Source organism: Dryobates pubescens, chromosome Z, assembly GCF_014839835.1.
Source record: "Dryobates pubescens isolate bDryPub1 chromosome Z, bDryPub1.pri, whole genome shotgun sequence".
Lineage (NCBI taxonomy): Eukaryota > Metazoa > Chordata > Aves > Piciformes > Picidae > Dryobates > Dryobates pubescens.
In genome coordinates this window covers 124,029,269-124,044,732 of record NC_071657.1, presented here as the reverse complement: position 1 = coordinate 124,044,732, position 15,464 = coordinate 124,029,269, and the positions used below count along the sequence as shown (strand labels likewise).

Genomic DNA, 15,464 nt, shown 5'->3' with positions numbered 1-15,464 from the left:
TTTCATAAAGGATAGGCTTCTTCATGTCCAGTTATGTCAAGTGGATAAACCTGCATTCCCATCAATCTTTCCAATAGGAGTCAGGATCATCAGAGAAGCATCCATGACTCTGCTGAAAGTCAATATATAGGAGCTCATTGTCTTCCTCAGGAAGGAAATTCTGCACTTTTTATGATGAAGCAATTGGACTAATATAATTTCAGTAGACAGAATATTCATTCAGGTGTCCATGGGAATGGGTCTTTTCAGACACATTCCTAGGTCTTCTTATCTGAATCCTAAAAGCACGGTTCTGTAATTTATAGTTTATCATAGGTGCCACATCTCACTAAATGAGGTACTGACATCTTTAACTACATTCGCCATGCAGCGTCAGAATTTTCTGATTTTAATTATGCAGCACATTAATTGCTCAAGAAAAATTACGGAACTGCAAAACTATTTTTCGATAAACTTGCAACGATTCAAACATAGAATAATTTTCTTTTCTGCAATAACTCAAAAACAACAGACAAAGCTTAAAGTTACTTTCTATAATAAAAAGAAAGGCATGCAAAAATCCCAAATAAGCAATCTAACAAGGAAGCTGAAATTACCAATTGAAAAATATGAAATTAAAAAAGAGCATTCCTCATTGTTAAGACAGATCAGTATGTAGGAAAACACTTAATCTCTGAGCATTGGCAACTGCTCATTTAGCTTAAGTTCTAGCTGTTTAGATGTTGGAGCTAAGGTTAATTACAAAAAAACAAGCCACACAATGATGTAGCAGCAATTACATCTGTTTCATGTTAGACACACTTACTCTACCTTGTAATCAAAGTTTTCATTTAAGAAGTTTTTACGAAGGGCATCCGAAAGATACAAGACTGTAGTAATGATCACACTGGGAAGAAAAGAATAAAAAAGACAGTAGCTTTCATTATGTGGAAATTCATGTTTAATACTCAGACAATTTTCCAATGAAGAAATGGATGCAACATGTGTGGTGACATTAAAAAGTACATTTTAAATATATACAAATATCTGACTACTAACAGATTGACAGACTCCTAACAGACTACTAACTATTGGCAGCAAACATGCACATTAAGAAAAAATAATAAAAATATATGTGATATATGAATATGTACTGAAAGCAAAGGTCCTATATAGAAGAATATAACTGATCAAAAAGACAAAGCATATATTTGTTCTGCAAATAATGCTGATATCACATTTAATGTACACTTACGCTGACCTATTAACATGAATATATACAGTCAGGCCATTTGCTTTTCTCACTAGTGAAAATGTGTGTAGATTATAAATATAAAATATCTAGAGTCATCAGTATACAACACTGGCAGCTCTGTGATGTAGATACATGATGTAATAATCTAATGACAACAGATCAATGCAAAATTACATGAACTCTTGGCGAAACACTGACTTGTAAAGATATCAATTCTGTATGTTGCAAACGGTCATGCACTGCCTTACATTGACACCTGCCCGAATTATACTAATCTAATATATATATAAAAATATATGGCCCAAATCCTTTCACAGTAGTTGTCACCAGAGGTCAGTGACAGCCTTGTTCATTGCAGGAACCAAGTTTGGTTGATTACAGAAATGGAATATTCTTGAGGAGTATTTAAACATAACTCATTTCAGCAATTCTGCAGCACTTATGTCTTGTCAATTTAGTCAAACAAAAGAATTATATAAACCGTTACATTTGTTTTGAAAGTAGCCACCAGTGGATAGTTATGGGGGAGAAAGATAAGCAAGGAATGATCCTTTTCCCGTTATACTCATGTATTTTACAACAATCAACTGCTTAAATACTTTTTGAGAAAAAAAGATTTTATCTCCAGATTTAATTGAATTACCATCAATCTACTATTAATGCATCTAGTACTTAGAATAGAATAGAATAGAATAGAATAGAATAGAATAGAATAAACCAGGTTGGAAGAGACCTTCAAGATCATCGCGTCCAACCCATCAACCAATCCAACACCGCCCAAACAACTAACCCACGGCACCAAGCACCCCATCAAGTCTTCTCCTGAAAACCTCCAGTGATGGCGACTCCACCACCTCCCCAGGCAGCCTGTTCCAATGTGCAATCACTCTTTCTGTATAGAACTTTTTTCTAACATCCAGCCTGAACCTCCCCTGGCGCAGCCTGAGACTGTGTCCTCTTGTTCTGGTACTTCTGTAAATGCAGTTCTTGACCTGCATGCTGTTACAATGCTAAAATATGTTTCCCTTTCCATATTTTCTACCTTTTTTTCTTTTTAAGTATCTTTGCAATGCATTGAAGACAAAATATGTCTTATTATGTATAGTAATAAATTAAGGGTATAACATTTTTCATCTTCACAACACTGAAGGATTACATGTTGAACAACCCACCTAGGAAATAAATTCTATTTTTCTGGCACTTTTCACAGATTTAAAGTTTATAAATACAAAATCTCTATGTACCGTTTACCTTATTACTAGTTCAAATATTTGCTTCCTTTTGTCTACATTTAAAATCACTGTCCCTGCCAACTTTACCTTCGCATTTGATGTGTCTGAACACCTCTAACAGTCAAGTCCCAGACTGTCTTTAGAACACTGCTTTAAGTCTCAAATTTCTGTCATTCATAGTTCTGTTTCTCAAATGGAATTTTAAGACACATTATTTTCTCAACAACTATATTTTAAGTTTTACAGGTAGTTTTCCATGTTTAGCACTCATCTGTATAGTTCACCCACTTTTCCACCAACGGGGAGTTACAGTACATGTACAGCACTCCCCACTGCAACATGGAAGATGAAGTAAAAAGTTTAGAATCTGTAATACATACAAAACTACAAACTAAGGCATGGATAAGAAGAGTCCTGTCATTCTTGTTATTGTTCATGATTTAATTTACAGCCCATATGCTTCACAAGATGGAATTAGTTTGCATATTTCAAGAAGATGTTCTGATAGAAAAGGTCAGTTCATCAGAACTATTACTATGTAAAGTTTCAATCTAAGTCCAAAGTAATAAATTGCTGAAAAATTATATGCAAGACAAGGCATAGTATGCAATAAATATCAAACCTTTGCTCAGCAAGTAATGGACACTCACTTGGCTCTCCAACTGTTAACAAAATATGACATACCTGGAGTTCAGATGACGTCTCAAAGATGTCAGTCAATTAAAGCATTGGATAAGTGATTCTTTTCCTAACCCTAACTTTAGTGTCACTTAAGCAAGTGGCCTTTACATAGTGATTACCAGTTAAGAGAGACATTATGAAGGTGTTATACAGAAGGTTCAATGTCTGGCATATTTTATTATAGAAGTTTGCGTTCCTCTCTGGTGCTAGGCAACTGATTCAGATATCTTCTATTATGTGGTTTTAGTTTGCAGTTACAAACAGAAGCTTTGCTTAGAGGGCCAGCAAGCTAGCTTGCTATCTGTTTGGTACAGAATGTCTACCCCTATAATGAAAGAAACTAAAATTTTATTTTCCATAGTATACATAAAACACATTTTGTATTTTTGCATGTTGGGCATCCAGACATTCAGAATTATAGATCATGCATGTGTCATCATGAAGTATTTGAATTTGTGGATAGTTACACATTTGTCTCCTTAAGCTCACAGTATCTTCTAAGATTTTTTTAATGTCAGACAGCACCCAAGTACCAAATGCTGCAAAATTACTGAAAACACTGCAACATGAAAGAAAAAAAATACCTAGAAGCCAAGGGGCAATACTGTTTTTTATTATACATAGAAGCAATTACAGCATTTTAAGACTGAAAAATCCTTCAAGTAATTGAAGCTCTGCATATAAAAATAAGGAAGAATAATTTTTTTTCTCCCCTCAGGAAAAGCTTATTACCTGATTATATCCTAATTTTTTTTCCCTAGGCTCAGACAGGCTAAATCTTTCTTCCTGTAAATATCAGTTTGAAGTTTTATATCACTCTAGAAACAGGAGAGAGAAAAGAGAGTACTTCTGGTGATGTGACATGATGGGTGAAGCTCTGAAGACACAAACTGCCTTCAGATTAGCTACTGTTTCTCAGGCTGAAGCCCAGACAGCCAAGAAGGCAGTTGTCTGACAGAGGAAACATGACAGTCAATTTATTCCAGGGAAGCAGGACTTTGAAAAGATCCAGACTGCTAATGGATTACTTGATTATGCTCTTTAAGAGGTAGGCTAGATCTAGTTTTTTCCTTGTAGACATGAATGGAGCAAGGAGTTCAATTTTGCCTTCAACCCTGAAGCATCTCAGATCATTGGATGTGCTCTAGCTCAGGAAGAATAACTCACAACTGCTTCTAGCTGCAGTTCAGGCAGTATCCTGCTTTCTCATCCTGTCTCTAGGCTCTTCCCTTTGCACTTAAAAATTTTGGATTGTGACAATTCTACCAAAGCAACTATTCTGTGGCTGTGCACTTTTGAACACCTCAAGGAAGCTGAAGGAAAAAACAGTGCCCTGCAGATGAAAACAGAAGTGGATTTTCCTTTCTGCTGCCTCAAAAAGGAACTGAAACCAAGTCATAGATGCATAACATAGGAATGATGAGTCTTTAGTTCACCCCACACTTAAATACACCTGCCAACCCCATCTCATGGAAAACCACCATTTCCTCCCCAGAGGAACAAATGCATAGCAAAGTACTGAATGCTGGATTGGTAAAGATGTGTTTCTATCCCATTTGCTGGCAGTAATGCTTATGCAATTGTGCGTTATCAGGTTCAGTTAGCCAATCTGATTAGATTCTTCTGACCAGTTCCCACTAGCAGCTATTGTCAGCCTTTGCTGGTCGTCTTTGCCTGACAGAACCTGACACATAGTCACCTTCTACATGGTGAGAAACAACATGATGTGCATTAAAAGATGTGAGATAGAGATGCTAACTAAAATACTGTTGTAAGTAAATATTATTTTTGCAGAACTTAGTATCAGGATCTTTAGCATATCTGAACAACACCAGCCTGAGAAACATGTGCCAAGGTCATGCCTAAATCTTAGTTCTGTATATGTCAGCTGTTGCAAAGCCATCTGCCAAGCCAGCTGTTTCTGGAATATATAACAATTTCTTAGATTATATATTTAGTCTAAAAGTTCCTATGTATTTTCCCACTTTCTTGTGTTTCTCAATTTATTTCTTAAGCCTGATTACCAGATGCTGAGTGACATCAGCTGTATCTTCTTCATATGCAGAAACAAATGATCACATCCATTCTTTGATTATTAATGATTTTTTTGGTGCCAGAATTCAAACTTGGAAAGATTAGCAACACTAAATCAGGTAATAAAATTGAGCAAAAATTGGTATTTTTTTCAAGTCCTGACAAAGTTTGAACAAAAACAATGATGTTTGCATACACACACACATTCACGAACGCAAAAGCTACAAAAAAAGGATGGCTGGTGATATAGGTGAAATAAAATTCAACAGTCTTAGACCTGTTGTAATGTCTTCTCAGAAATGCTGGGAGCCTGTTTCTATACACAGTAATAAGACAAGGAACAACGGGTTCAAACTTGAACATAGAAGATTTCATCTCATCATGAGGAGAAACTTCCTTACAGTGAGGGTGATGGAGCACTGGAACAGGCTGCCCAGAGAGGTTGTGGAGTCTCCTCTGGAGAATTTCAAAACCCACCTGGATGCATTCCTGTGCTGACTACCCTGGGTGATCCTGCTTTGGCAGGGGGGTTGAACCTGATGATCTCTTGAGGTCCTTTTCAACCTCTAATGCACTGTAATATTGTGATACTGTCATACAGTGATACAAACAAATCCTGAGCAGAGAAACAATAGCTCAAAGACAGGGTTGCATCTCACTAGGCAGCACTTATAACTCTGTTACTGTTGCTTGTGCTGCACTTCAGTTCCTGAGGTGTGATTTTTAATTTGTGATTTTTATGACAAGCACTGAATTAACAAACATGCAAAAACATTGCTAATGATATTACAACAGATAATTTCCTCCCTCCTGAGAGCAAACAGATCTTTACCAACTCAGCATATCAACAGAATTGAAATGAAGTTCTGTTGAGATATGTCATTTGCTACTTGAAAAACAAAGCTGTTGAGGTTTAGCACCTTCGCTCTGTAACAGTGTTTCTGATTTTTCATGTAATATGTGTTTACAGCAATTCAGAAAATGTATAGATTATATTATGAATTTGTCATATATAATAAGTCCAGGGATTTTAACTCTTTGATAGCAAAATTAAGAACTGCAGTTAGTATTACAACACACATTTTGCATTTTTATTAGACATCATAAACTTTTATGCATTTGTACCATGGTCTTCACATACTATCCATATTTTTTGTTAATATTAAAGATGCCTTACTTGTTTGCAACCAAACGCATCACTGTCCAGTCTTTTGGAAACATCTCTGGTCGTATTAGTATCCGAAATACAGTGAAAATCTGCAGCAGGAAATCCTTTGGAAGGAAAAGAGAGTCATATGTCTTTGCCGCCTTAGAAGGAGCAGTGAGCTTTAAAAATATTTTAATCAGAGACAGAAAATCATTATAGAAATAGCAGAATTCTATTTAATTTCAACATAGATACACTTCCTAATATTTTCACTCTTTTTTTGATTCCCCAAGAAAGCTTTGAATAGTGACTTAACTCATCTTAAAATGCAGAAAATAATTCTATGTGCCACTTGATTGACAGCGATGCATAAGAGAAATGTCAAAGATGCATTTGGTTTCCACCCATACACTTCCACAAATATGATCCCAAGAACAATTTGCAAATCAAAGCACTTTACAGACACTACAGTGCTCCAAATATCTCCTTAATCATGCCAGGTTTTCACGTCTTCCAAGATTTCTTCTAAGTGTCGCTATTTTGCTGGGAAAGAGAGAGTGTAAGGACACTTTTATCACAGGGTTTGCTAAGACCAGTGAATTCAATGGTGATGCCCAGGCCCCTGTACTGCTATTGCAGCTGTCTGTCTGTATGCAGGTCACTTAACCATTCTGCCTCATTTGCTGAGTCTACAAAAATAGTGAACATGTGTGAACTACTTTTAATTTAGAAAGCACTGATTAAGAGCTTTTAGCATTACAATCTCCTATGTTATTTAACTCACTAATAAAAAAAATAAATTAAATTATTCCTCTCAGCACACATTTATTTCAGATTTTCTTTTCACAAATGAAACTACTAAGAAAATGTATAGTACTGTCTGTACTATACATGTAAGCAAAACGGAGCTCTTGGCCTCATGAAGAACATGAAGTGATGATGGAATCACCATGGTACCTGACCCTGAAATGTTTTGCATTGATTCTGCCCACACCCTTGTAAAGAGTTAGCCTGAAACACAAATGAGATGAAGATACAACCAAAGACTATCAAATAATTTTGAACAATAAATTATACTCTCAAGTATATTTACCAAAGTGTAGATGATGGGCATTGCACAACAGATGTCTCCATTAGAGAATCACTGTAAAGGGGGATAAATGCAAGCACTGGGAAAGGCAGATGAGATCCCTGCACCCACCCACCAGAGAAAATTACATAAAAGAGACAACCTGTTTTCTGAACAGAATGCCAAAACATTTTTCTCTGCTAAAGAGTATAATGATACTCATTGCAGACAACAGTGACTGAATGCAGGCGACCATCTTTACAGATAAACAAGCACTACGAGCAATAGTTATTCCACAGTGTTTTCATATAGCTTTGCAACTTATAGTTACATTTTTTCACTTCTGACTGCTCTTTTTTTTTAATATTCTTTAGGGGTTACCACCCTTCTCTCTGCTGGAATCCCTGCAGCTCTGTAACATAATCCCAACAACACACCCATGCCTCAGGTATGTCAACTCACAGTAATTCTCCCATATCCCACTTTTATCTCATCTGTTGTCCCAACACTGTATATGTTGCCATTAGGGAGCTAACTGACTGCTGACTGGCTGCTGAACTGAAGAGACCAAATGGCTGCTTTTGGGAAACCAAACAATGGTTTATGGATGTAAAACCCAAGGGCTGTATGAGGTGTGAATTTAGTGCCTTAAGAAATCCAGGGACCACTGCCAAAGTTTGCTAAAATTGATCAGCTTGTTTAGGTAATTAATAAATATATGACAGAGAGGAAGATCATGCACACTTCATTACTTTAGGTAGCTAGGCTAAGATCAGAATGCATCTTTCATTCCAAGCAAACTTTAAAACAAAGCAAATGTAAATACTAGCATGAGATTTTGAATCACTAACACTAAGCTAATTATTTCTAAATTTAACAGAAACAATAGATAATTGTCATGAATTGAGTCATAGATGATGCTAGCTACAAAACATGGACTTGAAAAGCCTGAATAAGACTGAAGATCTCTTCATTACACTGTGTTAAAAACATAAGCAAGACAAAGTATAATTCAAAGAGTAAATATAACTGAAACAGAGAAATTATTATGAACTTTAGAAAATCTAGTCAATTATAAGATTTGTCAAGATACAGCTATTAAACCTCTATTAACAAAAGTAGCATTCATGGAATATCAATCTTGTAATTGTATTTTGAATGGTTTCCTTTGCATTGAACTATTGTCTTTCATATTTGTATCTGCTCTGCTGAGCACATCATCATGATTTAGTAATAGACCCTAACATTTAAAAGGACATTTTTGCAAGCAGTGTAAGTCAACTAACATTTAGTTGGTTGCATACAGATATCATTAATGTTTCATATGTCTTCTATCTTGAGAAACAGCAAGGGAGCAATTTTGTCCTTTTCCATACTCTAAATATCATCCTTTAATACCTAGTGTACATAAACTCTAGCACTATCCTACACCATTTAAATAGTATCAAAATATCACAGTTCAGTTTCCTCTAGTAGCAACATTTGCTTGATGAAATTATCAAACTGTGATCTTTCAAGCATGGCCCTGAAAGATTGAAAGCCATCTATTCAGTTAATCAAAATCTACTTTGGAATTTATTTCACAAGTCCCTGTATGCAGGTAAAATCCTCTATAAAACAGGTCAGAGTCTTCACTAGATGTCTCAGAGTGCATCTATATAGCATTTTAGTTTGAGTCAACAGTCCACTTTGAAGATAATTGCTTGGTTGTCCATTGCACTTTGGTTTGCACTGTAGAATTACCAAGATACTCCACCACCTCCCTGGGCAGCCCATTCCAATGGGTAATCACTCTTTCAGGGAAGAACTTCTTCCTAACATCCAGCCTAAATCTCCCGTGGGGCAGCTTGACACTGTGTCCTCTTGTTCTGCTGCTGGTTGCCTGGCAGAAGAGACCAACCCCCACCTGGCTACAACCTCTCTTCAGGTAGTTGTACTGAGCCACCTCTTCTCCAGGCTAAGCAACCCCAGCTCCTTTATCCTCTCCTCACAGGGCTTGTGTTCCAAGCCCCTCCCCAGCTTTGTTGCTCTTCTCTGGACTCGTTCCAGCAATTCAACATCTTTCCTAAGCTGAGGGGCCCAGAACTGGACACAGGACTCAAGGTGTGGCCTAACCAGCGCTGAGTACAGGGGCACAATGACTTCCCTGCTCCTGCTGGCCACACTATTCCCGATACAGGCCAGGATGCTATAGGCCTTCTTGGCCCCCTGGGCACACTGCTGGCTCATGTTCAGCCTACTATCAACCAGTACCCCCAGGTCCCTCTCTGCCTGGCCGCTCTCCAGCCACTCTGACCCCAGCCTGTAGCACTGCATACAGATCATCAATAACGATATTGAACAGGATGGGGCCCAGAACAGATCCCTGGGAACACCACAGGTGACTGGCCACCAGCTGGATATGGCACCATTCACCACCACTCTCTGGTCTTAGCCTTGCAGCCAGTTCCTAACCCAGTTCCTAAACCTCTGCCTCAGCACTCATCCTTTCAGAAGTCCCATATGTCAACAGATGTTCTTGCATAGAAGGGAGGGAAGTATGGTGACTAGAACCAAATTTCTCCACCAGAGACATTCCCCATGCCTCGGAACCTCACACAGCCTGCATCCAAGGGGCTACTATAGAACAGTGGAATAAAATGTACTTGGTGGTAATGTTTGGCACCCTCCTTACCCTACTCAGGCTCTTAGCTGAATGCTATCTTTTAATGTAGCTGTTATATTTTTCTTTATTAAATCTCTCCTTCATATCTATTCTGTCACACTACGTAGGGTACACTGCCAATGTATAAAAACTAGGCCTTCTGGCAGGTGCATATCAGTTTGTTTTGTCTTCTTTTAATCTATTAATTAAAAAACCCATGCATATCAACCAAAACTGCTTTGCTGTGCTCAAAGCTGCGCTGTGCTAACATATAACATTTCCCTCATTCACTCTCCTGCTTCTGTTTGTAACTTCCATTATTACCTTTTGTCACAAATTTTATCTGAGCCATTTTTGTGTCAGCAAATGCACACCCACAAGGGTGCCTCTGCTCTATAAATTGCTAGAAAATATATTTACTAGAAGAAGCTGGTATTTTGTGGTAAGCAAAAGGAGCATAACTTTAAAATAATATTGAAAGATTTACAATTAGTGTGTCATTAAATTCAACAATCCTTTATAAGCAATGTGAGAGAATTTTAAACAAATCATAATAAACATATGTAAGGTATGCATGACTAGAGTCATTCAAGCTCCACATGAAAGGTAAAAATAGTATAAAACAGCTTGAGAGAGGGAGAACATCAGGGAGGACACTGATGCAGACCACCTGTAACTTCTGGGATTGGTTGATGAACTGAGCCTCTCTTCCCCCACATAGGGGTGCCTTTGGGTAAGATTTGAACTGTTGATTACACTGAGTGCTTCCTCAGGGAAACAAAAATATCTAGTGAGTTGTTTTCTGACTTTTTATGTTTGTAGCCAGGCTTTATTATTCATAATCTTGATACTTGCCCATGCTTTGCAGACAGTGTATTTATCACTGGCAATCCCGGAAGAGCCTGTGTCATTGCCTCAATAAATTGCATTTGCATTAAGATAGTTGTAAAAGTTTCTCATTCAACACAACCACAATCCTTAAGTATGGCCATGTGAGTTCATGGATCATGACTAGCCTGAATCATAGAATCAACAATGTTGGAGGAGACCTCAAAGATCATCAAGTCCAACCTGTCACCACAGACCTCACATGAGTATTAAACCATGGCACCAAGTGCCACATCCAATCCCCTCTTGAACACCTCCAGGGATGGCGACTCCACCACCTCCCTGGGCAGCCCATTCCAATGGCTAACAACTCTCTCTGTGAAGAACTTTCTCCTCACCCCGAGCCTAAACCTCCCCTGGCACAGCTTGAGACTGTGTCCTCATGTTCTGGTGCTGGTTGCCTGGCAGAAGAGACCAACCCCGTCCTGGCTACAACCTCCCTTCAGGTAGTTGTAGACAGCAATAAGGTATCCCCTGAGCCTCCTCTTCTCTAGGCTAAACAATCCCAGGTCCCTTAGCCTCTCCTCGTAGGGCTTGTGCTCAAGGCCTCTCACCAGCCTCATTGAAGGGGCAGTATGCTATTAGTCCACCTGTAATTGTGGTAGTTCAATATATTGAACATGACCAGACCCAGAACACTGAACTGGGTACCGCTCAGAATCTAAGCAGAGCTGCTTCTAGCCTCTCTGATATTTGAGGACAAGCTGGAATGTGAGGGGTTTTATTGCCTGCCATATTACTTTCCCTTTTAACACATCATGTAGTCAGCTTTAGTCCAGAAGAAAAGAAATACCTTGCGATATTAGTGCCTAATCAATCAGTATAGATGGTTAATTATAAACAGAGGTAGCTGAAGTAAAAATACTTTAAAAGATAGCAGTTAAAAGGCCTGGCTAACACTAAGGTAGAATCATAGAATATGTCCCTTGCAAATCCTGTAGCAGATTTGTAACTTGTAATATGGCTTAAGAAAGACTCCAATCCACTTTGACATCACTGACCATGAGGCAAAAAGTGGATTAAAAAATATAGCAAGCTGATGGTAGGTACCACTGAAGCTTAAATCTCATAGTATATAGTAGCCACAAGATTAACTACAGCTACTAGTTCAGTCTCTAAAATAATCCAAAAAAACCCAAACTAACCAACCAACAAACCAAACCCCAAAAGATTTATCACAGTTATTTACACCTTCTGAAACATCTTTTACTCATATTGATGTCATTTCCTAAGAAGCATATCTTAAACCAGTATAAAATACCAAGGAAGTTCTGCACTTGGTAAACAAAGCAGAAAAATACAAAGATAAGTGGCAAGACAGCTTAAATAGCCTAAGTCATACACAATCATCTCATGAGTAACAGCAGTGTCAGCCTCACACACTCTCATCTTTCCCTCTTGCTCTCAGTTCTACACATTCAGTGATATTTGATATTTCCAAGTGAGGAAAAAACCCCACATTAAATTATTTAGGATTCAGAAGAGAAGGAATGCTGCATTAATTACGATCAACCTACTGCCACTGAATCACTGGTGGAGCTGATGCTGATTTAATGAGATCTGAATGGAAATAAGAACTCAAGTCCAAAGTTTGTTAAGACCTCTATTTTGATAGCTGATGGCACTGGCTACAGCTGCTTTCCATATGTCTCTGTATGATGGTAGAGTATGTGCATGCAAGGAATTTAAATGTGTCAAATCAAGTACCATTCAAGCTGTAATTCCAGAGATATTTCACATTCTAGAAGCAGGAAAGTCTGAATATATTCAACACTATTTCATAGCTACATCAAACCGAAATCAAGCTTGAAACCATTAGGAAATGCAAAAATCTAAACCTAGAAATACAGATGTGATCAGAACTCAAACAAAAGGGAAAACATTTTCAGTAAATATCATCTAGATTCCACAACATCTCCTAAAAATTGCCTAACAAGAGCAGCTATGATAGGTGAAAACAGATGCTGTAATACTAATACAGAAATCATCCACCCTATATAACTCCTAAGTAGTATTCCTGATTCATGATAGAGACAACTGCTTAGTAGTAGGTGTTTTCTATCTTTCTAGTTCAATATGACCATGTCATTACAAAGAAAAGGCACTCATGAATGGCATGCTCTCTTCAGAATAATTGGTGTGATTACTCAAGACTTCATGCGTGGATCCAATCTGATACAAAATAAGTTTTTCATGGTCTAGCAGAAAGAAGTCTTTATGCAGGAAATCTTAAATTTATTAAAAAAGAAAATATCCACCCCACTCCTCCAAAAATGATTAAAGATACAGTATCTCCATGAACCAGGTATCTCCATCAATTAAACCAGTAGTGGCTGCCCTGAAAGAGCTCCATAGCTACTCTTTCATGTTCACAATGGGCAGACACAACAAATCTGACAGGTCCTCCTGCAAAGGGACTTGCTGTGCAATTCAGAAAAAATGGAGGATTATTTTCTCAACCTGCATGTTTGCCATTGCAATATGGAATTTAATAACTGAAGAAATTACCAAACATCATAAACAAAGCAAAACGCAAATTAGCTGACAGGAAGAATGAAGTACAATTACGTAACTTTAAATTGACATTATCTTTAAAACAAGTTTTGAGGATAAATTCATGGCTTTAAAGCAATTCTGTAGTCCTCCCATCCTGATTCTACCTGCTGTCATAGTGAAAGTAACAGAACCCTAGCCCCACTGTAAGAGTGGACCTGAGAATACATGAAAGACAGTGCCAATGCTGCCTAATCTTAAAAACAGATTGCATTTAAATAATTAAGAGTTTAATCAAAGCAGAGGAATGTTTTAAAGGGAGGTAAATCAAAAAGAGAACTAAAAAGAGACTTGAATAAGTGGAAAGACAATTCTGGTACTTACCCTCAGATCTTCCTTTGTGTTGAAGCTATCAAGAAGCTGTTGATAATGTCTATCAGTCATTTGCCGCAAGAGTGACAATAAACAGGAGACAAATTCCCCCTGTTCAGATAGGAATAGAAATATTATAGATTATACTGTCTTCTGTACTCAAGCTTAGACCATCATATTCTAAGCAAATTAATCTACAATTTAGACTGAACACTCCATGTTCTGTGAAAAGAGATTAATTTAGCTACGAACTTCCCTCCCATTTATAGAATTATTTTTCCCCAAATGGAGTTTACTTGCTTAGCAAAATCAATTTGAAATAGTTGCAGAAAGGCTAAATCAGTAAAATTTTGTTTTGAGATTTGTTTCCCTTGCATCTGTTTTTAAACAGATTATTAAGATTGCTAAATTTATAACCTCTTAGTCAGCTCAGTTTTGAAACAAATCGAAACAAATGTATTTTGCAACAATTCCAGGAAGAATGCTGTTGTTTTTCTTTAGGGAAGAAATGGATGGAGTTAGCTGGGAATTTTTCAAAACATTTTTTCATTACAAAACTCAGTATGTGTCAAAAAGAAAATTCATTTACAGGAATTAACAAACATTGCAGTTTGCTTGCACCTACAGAGCAATTCCTAAGTAAAACACACTGGAAGTTGACCACTTTCTCATAGTGCCAGTTTCTGTGTTCATACTCTGTCATGTCCCACACTCCAGGCAGCAGCTGAGGGACCTACTGCCCTGTTGCATGGATTCCTCCCTGCCTCTATAAATGCATGCTCACCAGGCTGTCTTTCAAACAGCTTGGGATTCGGGAACAAAAGAGTAGAGAACTGCACTAGGTATCTCCAGTGGGCAATGAAATGACCATTATGGGAAGAAATAGGTTCTGCCTCTCTCCCTTTCCTGTCTTCTTGTTCACTTTTGTACTGTGAAGGAACACTGAATGGTATTAATCTGGTCCAGTTGCAGAATGGATGAGGACAGTCAAGAGTGAAGAGTGAAAGGTCTCAATTATGTCCCAGTGCTTAAAAAGAACAATTCCGAACTCTGACAAGCTTGTTAAACAACAGGAAATGCACTTCTGGACTGTGTCTACTAGGAATGGGGAGTGAGACTGGGACAGGAGACAGGTATGAAAACACTACTTTAAAACAGTGTCTTTTACCAAAAAGAGAAAATAAGATTATTAAAAGGAGTGTTTTCACAGGAGTGGCTGTTCTAGATTTTACTGGAAGACATCATTGACTTCTGATTATACCTTGCATACTTGGTGGTGTATGAGGTGATGACTGTCATTGGCCACAAGTTGATAAAATAATTGTCTTGCCTATTATGAGATTCTACACTGAAGTAATGATCTCAAGTTAATTACCACCACGTAAAAACATTGTTCTTTTACAGTGAACACGCATTCTCAAGACAATATCCAAAGGCTACAAAGTATCTTAATCCTCATGCTCTGGGCAAAACAGTCAAGGTTACAGCTGATTTCTTTTAAGTATCTGAACATTTATTTCTAAAACCAAAAAGACATTGGTCTTTAATCATTATTTTCTGATATCATTTAGCCTCAATATGATTTTGTTGTACCATTTAGTATAATTGGTTGGACTTGATGATTCTGAGGGTCTTTTCTGACCTGAATGTTTCTGTGATTCCATGATAAT

General features: G+C 37.6%; 1 protein-coding gene across 6 annotated transcripts in view; it reads right to left on the bottom strand.

Annotated features, from left to right (window-relative positions):
* DOCK4 (dedicator of cytokinesis 4) overlaps positions 1-15,464 on the bottom strand; it is a 235,085-nt gene that overhangs the window by 46,715 nt on the left and 172,906 nt on the right. For all 6 annotated transcript variants that reach the window (XM_054178712.1, XM_054178709.1, XM_054178710.1 and 3 more), the window contains exons 26-28: positions 13,807-13,905; positions 6,359-6,453; positions 811-886 (exon numbers count right to left, since the gene is read on the bottom strand). In XM_054178712.1, coding sequence (XP_054034687.1) covers positions 811-886; positions 6,359-6,453; positions 13,807-13,905 — 270 coding nt within the window. The remainder of the gene's footprint in view (positions 1-810; positions 887-6,358; positions 6,454-13,806; positions 13,906-15,464) is intronic.